Genomic DNA, 15,992 nt, shown 5'->3' on the forward strand with positions numbered 1-15,992 from the left:
TATCACTGTCTTCAAAAACAGAGGTTTCATAGGGGAGGAAATGTCAAATTGAGGTCTCAGCTGAATGTGATCACAATGACAGCAATTTTCATAAATAGGCTGGGAAGGCTCAGAGTTCAGTATGCTGAGGAAGCATGTCTAGGTAGCTCTGGTTCCAGCTGAACAGAGAGGAGAGTTGTGCTCTTCTGAAAAAATAGCCAAAAAATGCTCTGAGAACATAGTATCATTTAAAAGGGAAGAGCTATGACTTCCTTTTCTGCAAATTTGCAAGCATCAATGCCTCAACACAGCAAGGACAGTGAGACAGTTTCTTTGGTAAGAATTCACCTGTTCAGCATTCTGTTCTGAAAGTATAGTATATAAGAAAAAAATAGGAAAAATATGGGGCTTCAAAATCTGTTTCAAATTCACAATCAAAGAGTGCACTGATTCATTTCCATGTATGAACTTTCATGACTTCTATGGCAGAACAGTCTCCTGTCATCCTTAGTCTGGCAGCAATTCATTTAAAAGATTTCTTTTGGTAATGAAAAAAAAAAAAAAAAAAAAGCTTATAATTAGGTTCTTATGCAAACTTTGCAGAAATACCTAACAAAACATTTAATGGACTTACTCAACAAGTAATGTCCTCTTAGTGAAATAAGTAGCTGTTTTCAAGCAGGTCTTAAAGGACCTATTAATTTGAACACATAATTCCTCAGAACAGCATTTGAATGCCTAAAAGGAACTACAAGAGAGCTGGAGAGGGACTCCTCACAACGGTATCCAAACACAGGACAAGAGATAATGGCTTTAAACTGAGAGTAGGTTTAGATGGGATATTAGGAAGAAATTCTTTACTCTGACAGTGGTGAGGTGCTGGAACACATTACACAGAGAACTGTGGATGTCTCCTCCCTGGAAGTGCTCAAGGCCAGGCTGGATGGAGTTTTAAGAAGCTTGGTCTCATGGAAGGTGTCCCTGGCTGGGAGGGGGGTTGGAACAAGATGATCTTTAAGGTCCCTTCCAACCCAAAGCATTCTATGATTCCTTTCATAGGAGAATTCCACAGCAGCTGTCGAAGCAAAACTTCCCATCTCCATCACATGAGTGAAATACGCAGAGTGAAATTTGCAGCTGAAAGTAGTTAATGTAAAGATGTAGAATCATTAACACTTAAATAATTTGTGAATACAAACTGAAAATGGTATGCTTGCAAAAGCCAGTTTAAATTTTGGGCACTTTTGTTTCATTGCTACTAAAAAGTTATATATAAAAAAAATAAATAACAGAATTTTTTAGTTAAACATATCCTTAATTTTATTTTTATTTTTTTCTCAAAAATATTGTATTGGTCAGATATTAAATATTTAAAATCCAAATCTTTGTATAACAGAAAGTATCCCAACTTGATTTGTTTTAACAGTTATTATGAAAAAAAGTTTTAAAAATTCACTGTCAGTCATACTCTAGCTGAGAGCTCAGAAGGGGATAAATGAAAGAGTCCTGCTATTTTGTGTTAGGTCCATTTGACACTAAAATGAATGTGTTGGATCTCTTACTTCTGCAAAAACAGGCACTCAGAAAAATGATGCTAAGCAAACTCTTTGAGGTCTTCTACAAATTTCCCTGAAGGAGGGGTGAGCACCCCAAATAATTACAATGCTGTGATAATAACTAAGTTAGGATATAATTATCAGCTGTAGGCTTTTAAATGAACGGAAATAAAGCAACACATGCTAACTGTATTTTGTTTTCATTCCATTTCACGAGGCAATCTGATGAATCTTTTATTAACTTCTCAAAAGACTGGACGGGAAGGACTCAAAATTACATTCCTGATTTAGCCATGTTCTTTTTCATTGTAATAATACAGTGACAGATGTGAAGGATTAACTAACATTTTTTGGCATTCTGTAATTCAGCTTCTGATTAAAATGATTAGTTATTTCCTCTCAAGATATGACAATGCAAATTTTAATTTATAGAACCTTCTAGCTGATACAAAAATCTTTTATGACCATTGGTAGAATTTAGTTTAGGGATATTTGTTAAACTATTGTGGTTTCAGTACAGTTTGTTTTGGTAGTTCCTGAGGATAAAAAGCAATTATCTAAATACTAATAAAGAATGAACAAATCCAGTAGGTTACTTAAGTTCTTCTACATGGGGCTGAGATTCCCCAAATCCACTTGGGGATGCACATATCATGCATCATTAGGACCTTTATTCCACAAGGACGTGCTCTAGAAGCAAACACAGTATAATGCAAATGCTTCATGAGAAGACTAAGAACAGTTAAATGGCCAGAGAGGGCACGTTTCTCTGCTAGGAGAATACAGCAATTGTTCTTTCAGTTGCAGGATCAATTACAAAGATATTCTCCTAATGTTTCTCCATTCTTCAGGATGGAGCGAACTCCTGGCACAGCCAAGTCTGTGGATGTATTTTGCAAAAGCAGCCAAATTTCACCTCTTCTAACCAGGGCCAATTTCAGATTAGGGGAAAGGGTGCCCCTATGAATAGTTGTGGCATAGTCCTCTGACATACCACTCCTGAATTCACAAGAGTGGAGCCTCAACAGCTGCCAGAGGCTGCTTCAGGACCTTCTGCTCTCATAGCTACAAGATCAGATGCAGCATCCCTCAGCCCACAACTGCTGCCTGAGGGGCAAGGCCATGCTGAAACCCCTATGTGCCTTGTCTCCTCTGCTTTGCCAATAGATACTGAACTAGTAAGCAGAAAAAAGTGAGAGAAGGGATTCAGTGGCTAAAAACTAGAGCTTAGTAGCCTTTCAGCTGGTTATTTTGTTGTTGCTTCTGAGTTTATTGAAGACAACTCAGCCCTTTTCCCTTTGGGTAATGTCTTTAACTATTCAGCTAAAAAAAAAAAAGGTCTTACAGGTTTCCTCACTGGAAGCCTTTCGTCAGGTTTCTATGGGGTTTTTAAAATATGATGTTTTGTAATAAATGGTTTAATTTTTTAATTTTTTTTAAGAGCCAGCAAAAGCTCCTACAGCCAACCCATCCATCAAAAAAGCAGCAATACCAGGTAAAAGAGAAAAATGTTTGCATGACTCTATTTCTTGTACTCTTGAAACAGTTTATTGCATCATAGCACCATCTGCTGGATTGCACATAAGCCAGTATGTTTTGTTAGTTGTCCGGGTGGTTTTTTGCATGTTTTGGTCTAAATCATTATGATAATTCCTATGTGAAATATTTGCTAAGAAAAAAGTATTTAACGCTGATTTCTAGCATCACGTTTGCTTCTTATCCTCCCATGGCAGCTATGAGGTTCCATACTGGGCCATTCTGCAGGGCTTGAGATAAAAAAAATTAAAAAAAATCTGAATCTAAAGTCTGATTTTAAAAGCAATATTTACAGAAACTGGTTTCCATGTGAAGCTATATTCAAGCCCTTTGAGAAAAGGATTCGTATTTCAAAGTGCTGATCCCACAGTAAGTTGTCAAATGCAGCTCTTAGATAATTATAATTATGCACTGAAAAGACAAGCAAACTTTTTTAAAATAAATAAAGGTATAAGTTCCTATCTGAATTTAGATTGGATTGTAAAAATTTTATATTTTTTATTTATTTATGATCTGATCTGCTTCACAGTCATCTTCAAAAATGCCACATCTCATTTCTGCTTAATTACATAAAACCCAATATAATGAATAACAACCTAAATAGTCATTACATTTGTAGTTTGGCTACATTTTATATTAACTATCAAACAAACCCTCAGGAATTCCCATATGAAAATTTGGAGAGCATAAAACCATGATATTATTGTAGTCTAAAGCAGGATAGCTGGTGTTGCACCAGACTGTGCTACTGAGCTGTGCCTGGTGCTTGCATCTCAGCACTGGCCAGCCCACACTTTCTCTGCTGCTTCTTGCCTCCAGCTGATCCCTCTGTATGGATCTGAGATTTTTTTATTTCTTTTTTTTTTTTCGCTTTAAGATTGTTTTCTGTCTATCTTTCTCTAATTCAGACTGTTTCAGTAGCCTATCCCAGAGCTCTCCTCCACTAAAAGAGGCAATAATAACTTCCATCTGTAGGGGTGATTGGGAATTGCTCAAGGATCAGTGCAAGCCAGGAACACCTGCAGTTGTCTCTCTCCCAGAAGGACTCATAGCCTGGAATCACAGTGGATGTGGGCTGTTGCAGCCCATATTGCATGGTTGTACAATGCACAGTGTGAAACTGGCCTGCCCAGCACCATTTCCCCACCAGTGCTCCCCATCCCTGCCTGCTGTGTTTGCTTGACACCATGTTCACCTCTGCTAACACAACAGGGGTAACAGTGTAAACCACACCATTGCCATGGCTTACAGCTAAAAGCAGTCCTAGGAATGTGTGTGTGTGGCAGGGCCTTGAGCCTAGATCATTTCAGCAAGTCTGGCTCCACAAACATTTATATTCATGTCACTGATAATGTCTTAAAGCAGCTTTGTTGCCAAAGTGTGTTGTATAGCTAGACCCTAAGAAGTCTCAACAGTACTCTGTAGAAATTGTTATGTTAGAACCATATGCTTATAATTAATTCATTCCACCTGCTTGCATCCAATATTTGTGTTCATGTTTGAAAAATATTCCAATGAGTCTGCTTGTTGACAAGAAGGGTGATGACAGTAATCTGCTTAAGATAAAGAAAGGGGGAAAACTGGCATGGCATCTTATGGAAAAATAAAATAAGTTTGTCTGTTCTGACACATTTCTAAATATCTGGTTTGCCTTAAAATTATAACGAGCAGTTGGATTTGAGTTCCACATTCTAGCTTCTCCTCCAGTTCTCTGAAAATTAATTCAACGCCAGAATAACTCACCATAGCAAAATTCTAAATATGCTTGTTTGGCAGCATCATAAGTAGGCTGTTGCCTATTAGTACAGTAAATTAAATACATTATCCAATTTTATATTTCATTTTCTTCCACATATCTTATTACATCACAACCTGTACCCAAGAATGCCTAAAGCTCAAGGTTTACTCCTCTTAACAGACTGAACAGACTGAGAGCACAGCTGGTCATCTCACAGTGCATCTACATCACATATGTTCCTGATCTTAATGTCACTGGTTGAGAAATCCCTGCCTAATTCAACATGCACTATTTTTACCTCCCTATATGTATCTGTATACAGAGAAAGCAAAGAAAGTGAATATGGAGTTTGGAGGTCTATAAGAACTGGATCTGCAAGCTGACAGCTGCTCTAGAAGACCAGCCTTCATAAATTTCCATTACTTAATTTTGAAAGCGGATATTTTCAAACATTTCCAGATTTTTCTAACTGGAAAAAAACCTCTCTGACAATCATCAAAAACTGGACTTGAGATCCCAGTATTTGGCTGTAAAGCAGGATAGTTTCATAGATATATGCAAGTGATGCTGTTCTAAAGAGAGAAATCAGGGTTTGAAGAGGTTTTGCTACACGTCTTGACCAGTTACCCTGTTTTATATTGTTCCCACTCTAAATCCTACAGCCATTCCCTCTTTTTTTTCTGCACAGTCCATTGTGTCCCCAGCTCTATCCCCTGATAATTTGCCTGATTTAAAAAACAGTTCTAACTCTTTTCAACACTGCAAAAATTAAATCCTAATTTCTGCTTAGAATTTCCCTGGAATGGTCTTGAAATTTTTAAATTAATTTTACAGTATATTTAACAGATTTTGTACTGTCACTTGATGGCCTAATTAGTACGTTTTAATGCCTAATTTCCCCCATCTTCATCTCCACATACATGCGAAAAAAAAAAAAAAAATATTCCTCATTCATTTCAGGTTCATAAAATAAACTCTTTTTGAGCACAATTTCCTCCTTGAATATCAATAAAATTTAGTCTGGATCCAGAAAGAATAAAATAAATATGACAGACAATAGCTAATTTTAAGTGCTCAGATGTCAGCTGAATCCAATCTCCCAAACTGACTGCCAGTTGTACGAGAATTATTATTACTTTATTATGCCATCAATCTTTCCACTGTTCATAAGAAGCAGAAAGAGGATATTTCTATGAAGTTATATAGGAAATGGGTTCATGGGATAAGTACAGAACATTAGAATGCAGGCTATACTGAAAAACTTGGTTAGAGGATGGGTGGTATGGGATCAGATCACTCTGCCTAAAGCAGGAAGAACTATTGGTTTTACTGGTAATGGGCACTATTTACTTAGCAGGGAAGTTATTTTAATTATTGGTTCAAGATAAATGATTGTAACTAAAATGGCAGCAAGAAAGCTATTGTCATTAGGTTTATGGAAAGAACCAGTTTTAGCCTACATAAAAAGGAAAAAACCCAGAAGTTTATGGCATAGTAGGAATGTTTGAAATGTAGAAAAGGTTTATCAAGGATTATTGATTATCTTTTAATTATCACCTGTAGGACACAAGTTATAGAAAGCTAAAACCATATGTTACAGAAGAATAATAAAATTCAGCATTTCTATCAAATAATTTAGCAACACAATGGAACAGGAAAACTTATGAAGTATTTGTCAGGTTTCTCAGATTCAGGTCTCAAGTCACACACCAGGGCTGTATTTTACTCACAGCACCACACCCTCTGCATCATCCATCAAACTATGTATTCTCATCTTGTGTAGACATGTGTAGTCAGTCCAAGAGGAGACTTCAAAATTCAGGGTCAAGTTTGTTACACATCCTCTGTAATTACCTTTAGAGACAGTAAAAAGGGCCTGTCTCTCACACTCTACAGGGACATAGTAAAGTTTTCAATACTCCATTCTCCTCAGGATCTTATGTCTGAGTACCTCTTTGTGCCCTAAAATTTCTCTTTATAAGCAGCCACTGCACCTGGTGAAAGCATTTCTGCATGTATTTCTGTCATACTGATGTTACCAAGAAAAATATTCTGGTAGCTGGAATAGACAGTTCAATTTTCTGTTCCCTGAAGTTAACCCTCTCAGACTTTTTCAGAACATAAGCACAGCCATTTTCAGGGTTTATATCCTGGGTTTATAGTCCATCTCTTCAGGAACAAAATGTTGGAGGTAACTTATTGAATGCAGTTCAAGCCTTGCAGATTATTTCTGCACAAAATAAATCTTCACTCAGATAGCAGGTCTTTATGCAGCAGTAAACAAAATAATGAAGCCCTACCTGTATTAATATTGCTGCGCAGGGTCTTTGGATTTAGATCCAGGTTGTTCTGTAGTCCTTCTGAATCACCAAAGCTTTATTTTCAGTCCATTTTAGCAAAATTCTTCCTCTGTCCCACCTTAGCTCTTTGGCAAGTTAAATATATCTTCTCTGACTTAGTAATTTTCTGTCTGGTTTCAATGGGCTGGTCCCAGGCTTGTCTGTTTTTGCAGAGGAACTGGAAATTATCTGATCTCGATCCCCATCAATATGCCGAAGGACAGGAGAAACTGGGCCTTGGTCCTCAACAATTTGTCCCAGGGTGCTTCCCTTAGGCTTTATTAAAGCCTCAGAGCTGACTCTGCTCCTGGTCTGCCAGGAATGCATTGTCCCCTCAGCAGCTAAAGCTGTGCTTCTGGTGCAGTAGTCCATCACTCAGCCACTTAATATCTGCAGGAATCTATTATGTGGATGGAGATGTATTCCACAAATCATTTCAACCTACTGACATTTTCATCCCAATTGAAGTCTGAGAAAATATTACAGAACATGATGTCCTAAATTGTCCACAGGATTATGTAAGCTGAGTCATTATCTGACTCTGAATGGGAAAGGAAAAATGAATTCTTTACTTACGTCACAATAAATGATGCCCTGAAAGGGGAAGAATTTTCTGATGTTAGAAGATTTTACTTTACAACCATGAATTCTTTACATATAGGATTTATTTAAATAGAGCATGAAATAGCTTATTTTACACTAAGCTTTCTAATCTGAAATCCAGGTTTTAGTCACCAATTTTTTAAATGCTTTTGAATAAATGGCCTAAAAGCCACAATATTTTTACTACTTTTGCTAGGATGTTGAAATTCCAGTATCATAGCTTGGAACATTATTTTGCATTTATACTTTCCTTAGAATATTCTTTGTTTCAGGAAAATATAGAGTTAAAATAATTTCCAATACTTCCTTTCAGTTCACAGTGTGTGTGAAGACACTTGTATTGTAAATGCAGTCTTATTTCTTTTGTTCTCCCTAGATATTTGCTATGCATCAAACTACTTTTGTATTGCTAACACAAAGCACTACTAAGCACTACTTTAAGAGCAAGGCAGGGGGAGCAAGTTAACTACAAAAATGATTTTTATTCATATATGGAAGTAACAATAATGTCAATGAAAGAGGGTCAAATTAAGTGCAATTAAAAAATCAGAGCTAGAAGGATTACAGAAGTGGCCACTCTACAGAAAAGGCATTTTAAGATGCTTTGTTCTGAGGCTGGCAAACTTTCATAGCCCTGAACTTGTTCATTGATTCAAGTGTACTTTTGGCTAGAATTGGGCCCAATTTCAACAAGGATTTAATATATCTTTAACTCCATCTTGAATTCACAGAATCACAGTATTGTTAGGTTGGAGAGACCTTTATGATCACTCAGTCCAACCCAGCCCTAATATCTCAACTAAACCATGGCGCCAAGTGCCACATCCAGTCTTTTTTTAAACACATCCAGGGATGGTGACACCACCGCCTCCCTGGGCAGATCCTTGCAGTACTTTATGACCCTTTCTGTATTTTTTTTTTCCTAATATCCAACCTATATTTCCCTTGGCACAGCTTAAGACTGTCCTCTCGTTCTGTCAGTTGCTGCCTGGAGAAAGAGACCAACTCCCACCTGGCTACAGCCATTTTTCAGGAGGTTGTAGAGAGTGATAAGGTCACCTCTGAGTCTCCTTTTCTCCAGGATAAACACCCCCAGCTCCCTCAGTCATTCCTCACAGTGTTTGTGCTCCAAGCCCCTCACCAGCCTCGTTGCCTTCTCTGGACACGCACAAGTATCTCAATGTCCTTCCTAAACTGAGGGGCCAGAACTGGACACAGCACTCGAGGTGTGCCCTCACCAGTGCCCAGGACAGGGGAAGAATGACCTCCCTGCTCCTGCTGGCCACACCATTCCTGATCCAGGCCAGGATGCCATTGGCCTTCTTGGCCACCTGGGCACACACTGGCTCATGTTCAGCTGCTGTCACCAGAACCCCCAGGTCCCTTTCCTCCTGGGCACTGTCCAGCCACACTGTCCCCAGCCTGTAACGCTGCAGGGGGTTATTGTGGCCAAAGTGCAGGACTTGGCACTTGGACTTATGAAACTTCATCCTATTGGACTCTGCCCATCTATCCAACCATTCCAGGTCTCGCTGCAGAGCCCTCCTACCTTCCAACAGATCAACACACTCCCAGCTTAGTGTCATCTGCAAATTCACTAATAAAAGGCTCAATACCCTCATCCATGTCATCAATGAAAATACTGAACAGAGCTGGCCCCAGCACAGACCCCTCAGGGACACCACTGGTGACTGTCCCCAGCTGGATGCAGCACTGCTCACCACCACTCTCTGGGCCCAGCCATGCAGCCAGTTCCTGACCCAGCAAAGAGTGCTCCTGTCCAAGCCATGGGCTGCCAGCTTTTCCAGGACTGAGCTGTGGGAGACAGTGCCAAAGGCCTTGCTGAAGTCCAAATAGACAACATCCACAGCCTTTCCTGCATCCACCAGGCGGGTCACCTAGCAAAGCATTTGAGGGCATAATTAAGCTTTGTTGAATCCAGATTATCACATGCACTACAGATATAATTTTCTTTGCAGGCATTAATGTTTTGGAAGTGGTATCATGTTCACTTTGTGAGAATGGGAATAAATGGACCTCATCCAGTTCATTGTGATCATTATGAAAATGTCACTTGATTTTCAAGGGAACAGTAGTGTAGATTAGACTTTTCTACACCATATATGCTTATATTACATCTACAATTTATGGTGGAGAATTTTTATACCATTTTTTTGTGCTTGTGAAGAAAAGCCTCAGACTAAATAGATGAAACTGAATGAAGTTGAATTTCATCCAGGCTTTCTTTTCTTTTCACAAAATTATTCTCAGATATTTCCCAACAAGGTAGCAGATTTCAAACAAAGATACTGATACAGAGAACTGTCACCTGCTTTCCTTTGCTTTACAAAAATCCATCAGGAAAACTGTTTGTTGCCCTCCTCAAAAGAGGATCATATATAGAGGAGTGAGTATATGTTGATGATTTCACATTGCAAGAGGTTTCCTTGGTGTGTCCGGAAAGAAATGTATTTGTACAGTTCATGATCTTTATAAATCAAATTGTACAAGAGCAGTGAGGTTTCCTACAATGATCAAGAAAGTAAGAATAGCAGTGAAATATAACAGAACACACACTCCTTGGGAGCAGGAGAACAGGAAAAATCTAGTTTGGTGCAAAGCTTTCTCATGTGGATTATCTCAGGTCCAACAACATGCCAGAACTCATATTGCAACATTAGTTTAGTCCCTTCAGCAGAAGGGACTAAAGGGATCTCCTCTTTATATAAATGCTTCTGTTTGCAATATTCTTAATGACAGGATATCTTGAGAGCTTTACCACTCTGTCTCATTTGGTTTTAATTAACTAACATGATATAAGGTTCTGAGAAGTTTTATATATAACTTACAAAACCAAGATTACAAAACTGTAAGACCAAGCTAACTTTCTGCTAAGGATTCAAGTATTTAAGACCCTGTGAGTGCAGTAGGCTTGACTGAAATATTTGTGGTAAAAGACAAACAACAGTAGAGGAAGCACCATTTTTATGCAGCTACTGAGTACAAACAAAATGGTGTTGGTTTATTAACACGTGGTGCATCCCACACAACAGCATATCCACTTGAAATGCCATTCATTTAAACTTTTCCAATCTGTGTCATTCCCAATACAATTTGGGAATTTTTATTTTCCTGAACCATTCTTGAATATGAATGATTTATCTGAGTTAGGAAATAGCAGGTGCGCACACACACACACACACACACACTCATACATATGTGGACATACCTTTATAAATTATGACAGGAAATCAATTGTTCTTTCCTGTTGGGTAGCAGAAGAGACACTTTATGAATGTCTATTCTGGTACTAAAGTTTAAAAGACACCTCAGGAAATTTACCAGTCTAGATGCTTTTCAGCACTGTTTTTGCTTGAAGGAATAATGTGGCTTAGGGAAGAGCTACAGAGGCAGGTTTGGGTTCTCTTCTGTTTCCCACCCACTCTGGATTGCCTAGGAGTATGTCACTAGTAATGAAGCAAAAAACACATTTTTATGGTTTTATGGGCATGTTATACATAACTTTGCCAGTTTTCATAAAAAAGAAAAACTATTTGTTTAAAACATCGGAGAAAATAAAGATGGTAAAATGTCAAACTAAATCTAATCTCAGTTCCATGCAGGGTAGAAAAATACTATATTACCAGCAAAATTTCCCTGAATAAAAATATGCTGTACAGTTTCATATACATGCAAATATGGTTAAATATAAAAATAATGAGAAATGCCATGGCTAATCTCTAATGCATTTACAGCTGGCAATATCCTTTCATGTGTCATACTAGCTACTTAGGTCTGAAATTTCTTGCAGTTTATGCCTTGTGCAATGAAAGATTTCAGTTCATTTTATTCAAATATCAGGACATGAATCACCTGAAATCTCATATCAGGTCAGATTTCTCAGAAATCCTTGATGTCATATTCTAAGTTATTCATTTTTATAAATTTTCTCATGGAAAAGGATTTTATTTCATATACTTCTGGAAATAAATCTATTATGGAGGAAGCTCTATAAGGCCTTCCCTAATGTGTCCAGTTTACGGGGGAAAAAAAAAAAAAGTGAAATAAAGCTAAATAAATGGACAATTTTATACTTTGCCAAAACACTTGTTGAGTGTTGCTAGGATCATTCTGGCCCATGATCTCCTGAGAGATGAGAGGTCTTAGAATGAAAAAGAAAAATATTTGCCTCAGAACCACTAAAGACAGAATTACATTTTCTTTAGTTTCCAGGAAGCTGTCCTGAGCAATAGTAAAACAGAAACCCCCACAATACCACTGAAAATTACAATTTCTAGAACGAGTCCTAAAATATCTGCATGAAAGTGGAGAGTCTGAAGAGCACTCAGGCTACACAAAACCAAAGCTGCAGATGTTGGTATGATTAAGAGCATTTAGGCAGCCAAACCACTCAGTCCCAAACTTTTGTCCTCTCAGTTTTTGCTATATTTTTCCTCCTTGACCTGTATTAGAATTGCAACCCAGGGTAGGATGCCATCAAGAAAGTACATTTATTCAGGCAATAAATGCCAACTTGCTCTCTATTTCCATCACTATTTTATATTACTGGGAAAATCACAACCATGATTTTTTTTTTTTTTTGATGACACAAACCTGCTCCACAATTATTTCCACTAAAATTTCATTTCTCATATAAAATGTCTTTAAAAAGCCTACAATATTTTAGTATTTGTTATGTAATCAATGCACTAAAATGTGCTTTATATAACTACATTAAGACTAGGTCTATGATTTCAGTCAATTAATCTTGATGCTTTCAAATGTGCATTTTGGATCAAAGATATTGTTTTTGAAGTTGCAATGTAATTCCATAAATAGTTTGGGAGAAAAAAAGCACAAAACTTTTTTTAAGAACTTGGTTCAAAGCTTTATTTTGGAAACTACATTTTTCTTTGAAATATATATAAGATGACTCTTCAGAGAGATTTAAAAACCTCTGACAAAAAGGAGTATTTTATTTCAGATAAAATGGAAATATGTTGTTTGATATAAGCTTTTTTTGGGGGTGAGATTATGGAGTAATGACATGTTTTGTTTAAAACTTAACCATTGTGGGTTTTTTCATATTTAAGATCAGTCTTTCCCTTCAAATATTAATTATTTTCATAGCTCTGCGTGAAGTATATGTTTTTAATTTACCCACTGTGCAGTCAGTATTAGCATTGATTGCAAATTAATATTTAATGGAAATATTATTCATATTCATGTTGTTGATAAACATATTTAGTTTTGTGTTGGCAGTTTTCTTGTTTCCTTTTTCTTATTCAATTAAATCATAGGTCACATCTATGAATAAGGTTGCTTTTAGTGAGGGTACAACATTCAGAATCATATTGAACGTGGAACTTTATATCTTGATTCTAGAGTGGAAACTGTTTAAACATTAATGTTGCTCAACTCTATACCACAGCTTTAATACAAATATAACCTATAATAAGCCTGGAGAAAATACAGCCATCAGATACTGGTAAGCAAGGAGATTGTATTCAGAAGTATTCACTTTGAGTCCTGTGCAGTTTTGAGGACCACAATATAAGGATATAAAGTTATTAGGAAGCATCCAAAGGAGGACTGGGAAGATTTAAGTGTCTAGTGGAGAAATCATATGAGGAGTGGATGAAATGACTTGGTTTGTGCAGCCTGGAGGAGACTGGGGTAGACCTCACTGTGGTCTGCAACATCCTCAATGAGGGGAAAGAGAGTAGCAGACATTGCTCTTTTCTCTGGTGACAATGACAGGACCTGAGGCAGTGGCCCGAAGCTGTATCAGGGGAGGTTTAGTTTGAATGTTGGGAAGGGATTCTTCACCCAGAGGTGTTTGGGCACTGGCACAGAGTGCCCAGGAGAGTGGTCACAGCACCAAGCCTGACAGAGTTCAAGAAGCACATAGACAATTCTCTCAGGCACATGGTGTGACTCTTGTGATTATTTTGTGGAGAGCCAGGAGTGGGACACAATGATCCTTGTGAGTCATAGAATATCCTCAGTTAGAACTCAATAATATCCTTTCCAACTCAGGATATTCTATGGTTTGATGCTTCTGTGGTATATCTTGTGATCAGTCAGCTCAGATACTCTTGAATTTAGGAAATATTCCTGTGTGGATCCAAACTTGCACAGATCAGCCTTTCCATATGCTGTTTAAAAGCATCTGCAGACAGAAAAACATTAACCTTTTTTTTTTTTTTTTTTTTTTTTTTTTTTTTTGCTACAGTGAATGTCAGCACTGGCTGGTAAATGTTGTTCAGTCTCTATCTGTGGCAGGCTGCCCTGCTCCTTCTGTGAGGGGGTGTTAAAACACATTCTTTCAGCATGGAAAGAGGTATTACAGAAACTACCATCAAAAAGTAGGTGTCCTGAAGGACATATAGTTAGGTTGTAGACCTCCATTTAAACCACCCTGAAGCAAAACTGCAGATGTTTTAACCTACACTATTTCTATGGTTTCCTTTTAGCACCTTATTGTAAAAGATGAATCATTTTCTCTCCTTTATTAACATCTAATCTGACCTTGTTTATCCAGTGTGAAAACCACTGAAGAGATTGATTGCAAACATAACGGCTTTATTTTGACATACTAGAAAGCAGGGAAGGACTCACTGAACTGAGAGTCCATAGGAGTGTGTCACATCCAACGGCCAAGGGGAACATGAAAAGTGATTTTCCAAGGCAATCAAACAAAGCATTACAAGAAGAGAAATATATGCTTTATTTTCTTTTTCTTTTTCAGAACTACATAAAAAAGAAAAAATAATGGAATCTGGTGAATATTCTCTCCTTTTTATCTTACTTTTAGACTATCCTAATATTTTAATTCTTGTCAGAAGTCAAAATTTGATACTTTTTAAAATTTGTTTTTGCAGGTAAAACAACAAAGAAAGAAGCAAAAGTACATGGTAAGGCCAGTAAAAGATTGTAAGTTTTAGAGTCTCATTTATCTGGCTTGATTTTCAGTTGAGACAGGATTCGGTAAAGGGATTAAAAAAAATAATACCATGAATATAATTTTGCTGGTTTAATTAAAGTTACTTAAGCAATTGACTGGATGTGCAGCCACCATTCAGTCTTCTGGTACTGAGATCTAATTAAATGTTGAGAAGAACAAGAGGGTGAGAATTCTTTATTTCAGCTTTTAAAAGGTTTGTCTTTTCAAAGATAGTTACAGTAAATGGATGGAGAAACAAACATATAATAAAAGATTCAGAATGTTCAGAATAGGAAAAAAATGCAGACTATTTAGCTGCTTTTTTTTTTTTTTTTTTTTTTTTTTTTTTTTTTTTTTTTTTTTTTTTTTTTATGCCAAGCACTATGTATTTTATTATTGCAGCAAGGTGCTCTTGTTCCCGAGTGGAATCCACTTCTCCAGCTTTTCCAAATTTGGGAGAGCATAAAGATTTTCTCCTTTTACAGCCAAGCTCGATGACTCATTCATCAGATGACTATTTTCTCACATAGAAATTTGGAGCAAGAAATACCTACAGTAGACAGTCAATTTGTTGAAAAAATAATCTGTCCTTTTCCATAACATAAAAACCTGTCACAGTGCTTCGGAATGAAGGTGTGAATAATGAAAAAAAAGACAATTGTTGTAGTTCAAATAATTTGCATTTCATTAATGCAATTATAAAGAATAGTAAAGAAATTAATCTGAGAAAACTTACAAAAAAGGAAGGATTTGAAACTGGATTATCCTCTGTGTCATTTCTAGAAGTTTCAATAAACTGGAAAAAAAAAGATAAAAATTCCTAGTTTCTGCAAATCACTAAAATTGTTAAAAGAACATTTCTATTGCATACCTTCTACCTATGTTGAATATCTGCTCATTCTGGAGCCTATTTTACTCTTTGTCTCATCCTCATACTTGAAAAAGCAGAGCTCTTGAAGCTCCATATATAACTTATCTATTGGCCTTGTTTTCCACTGCTTTTAATCTGCAGGTTAATGAGTCATCTGCCATGAGACTATCTAAACAAGCAACATATGTGTGCGTCAGTTTTTCTCTACATAAAAAATGAACTCCTGCTCTGCAAAGATAGGTTGCATATTGATGAAAGGGAAGAGGTGTTAGGATCAATTTGAATTTATTTATTCATTTGTATAATTTGGTTCTGTGAATGTTTTCTTTTATTTTACAGCATCTGTGGTAACTCCAAAGTCAAAAGGTGAGTAATTTGATTTGTTTTGAAAATTGAAATAGAAGAATGTTGCTGTTAACTTTAC

At 36.9% G+C, this 15,992-nt stretch overlaps 1 protein-coding gene across 16 annotated transcripts in view; it reads left to right on the forward strand.

Annotated features, from left to right (window-relative positions):
- Nucleotides 1-15,992, forward strand: part of TRDN (triadin) — a 231,780-nt gene that overhangs the window by 132,991 nt on the left and 82,797 nt on the right. For 14 of the 16 annotated variants that reach the window (XM_083857350.1, XM_083857335.1, XM_083857345.1 and 11 more), the window contains 4 exons: nt 2,977-3,030; nt 14,503-14,535; nt 14,636-14,668; nt 15,908-15,934. In XM_083857350.1, the coding sequence (XP_083713476.1) occupies nt 2,977-3,030; nt 14,503-14,535; nt 14,636-14,668; nt 15,908-15,934 (147 nt within the window). The remainder of the gene's footprint in view (nt 1-2,976; nt 3,031-14,502; nt 14,536-14,635; nt 14,669-15,907; nt 15,935-15,992) is intronic. The other 2 variants (XM_083857348.1, XM_083857336.1) reach the window with 1 other exon arrangement.

Source organism: Zosterops lateralis (assembly GCF_965231275.1).
Source record: "Zosterops lateralis genome assembly, chromosome: 3".
Taxonomy (NCBI): Eukaryota; Metazoa; Chordata; class Aves; order Passeriformes; family Zosteropidae; genus Zosterops; species Zosterops lateralis.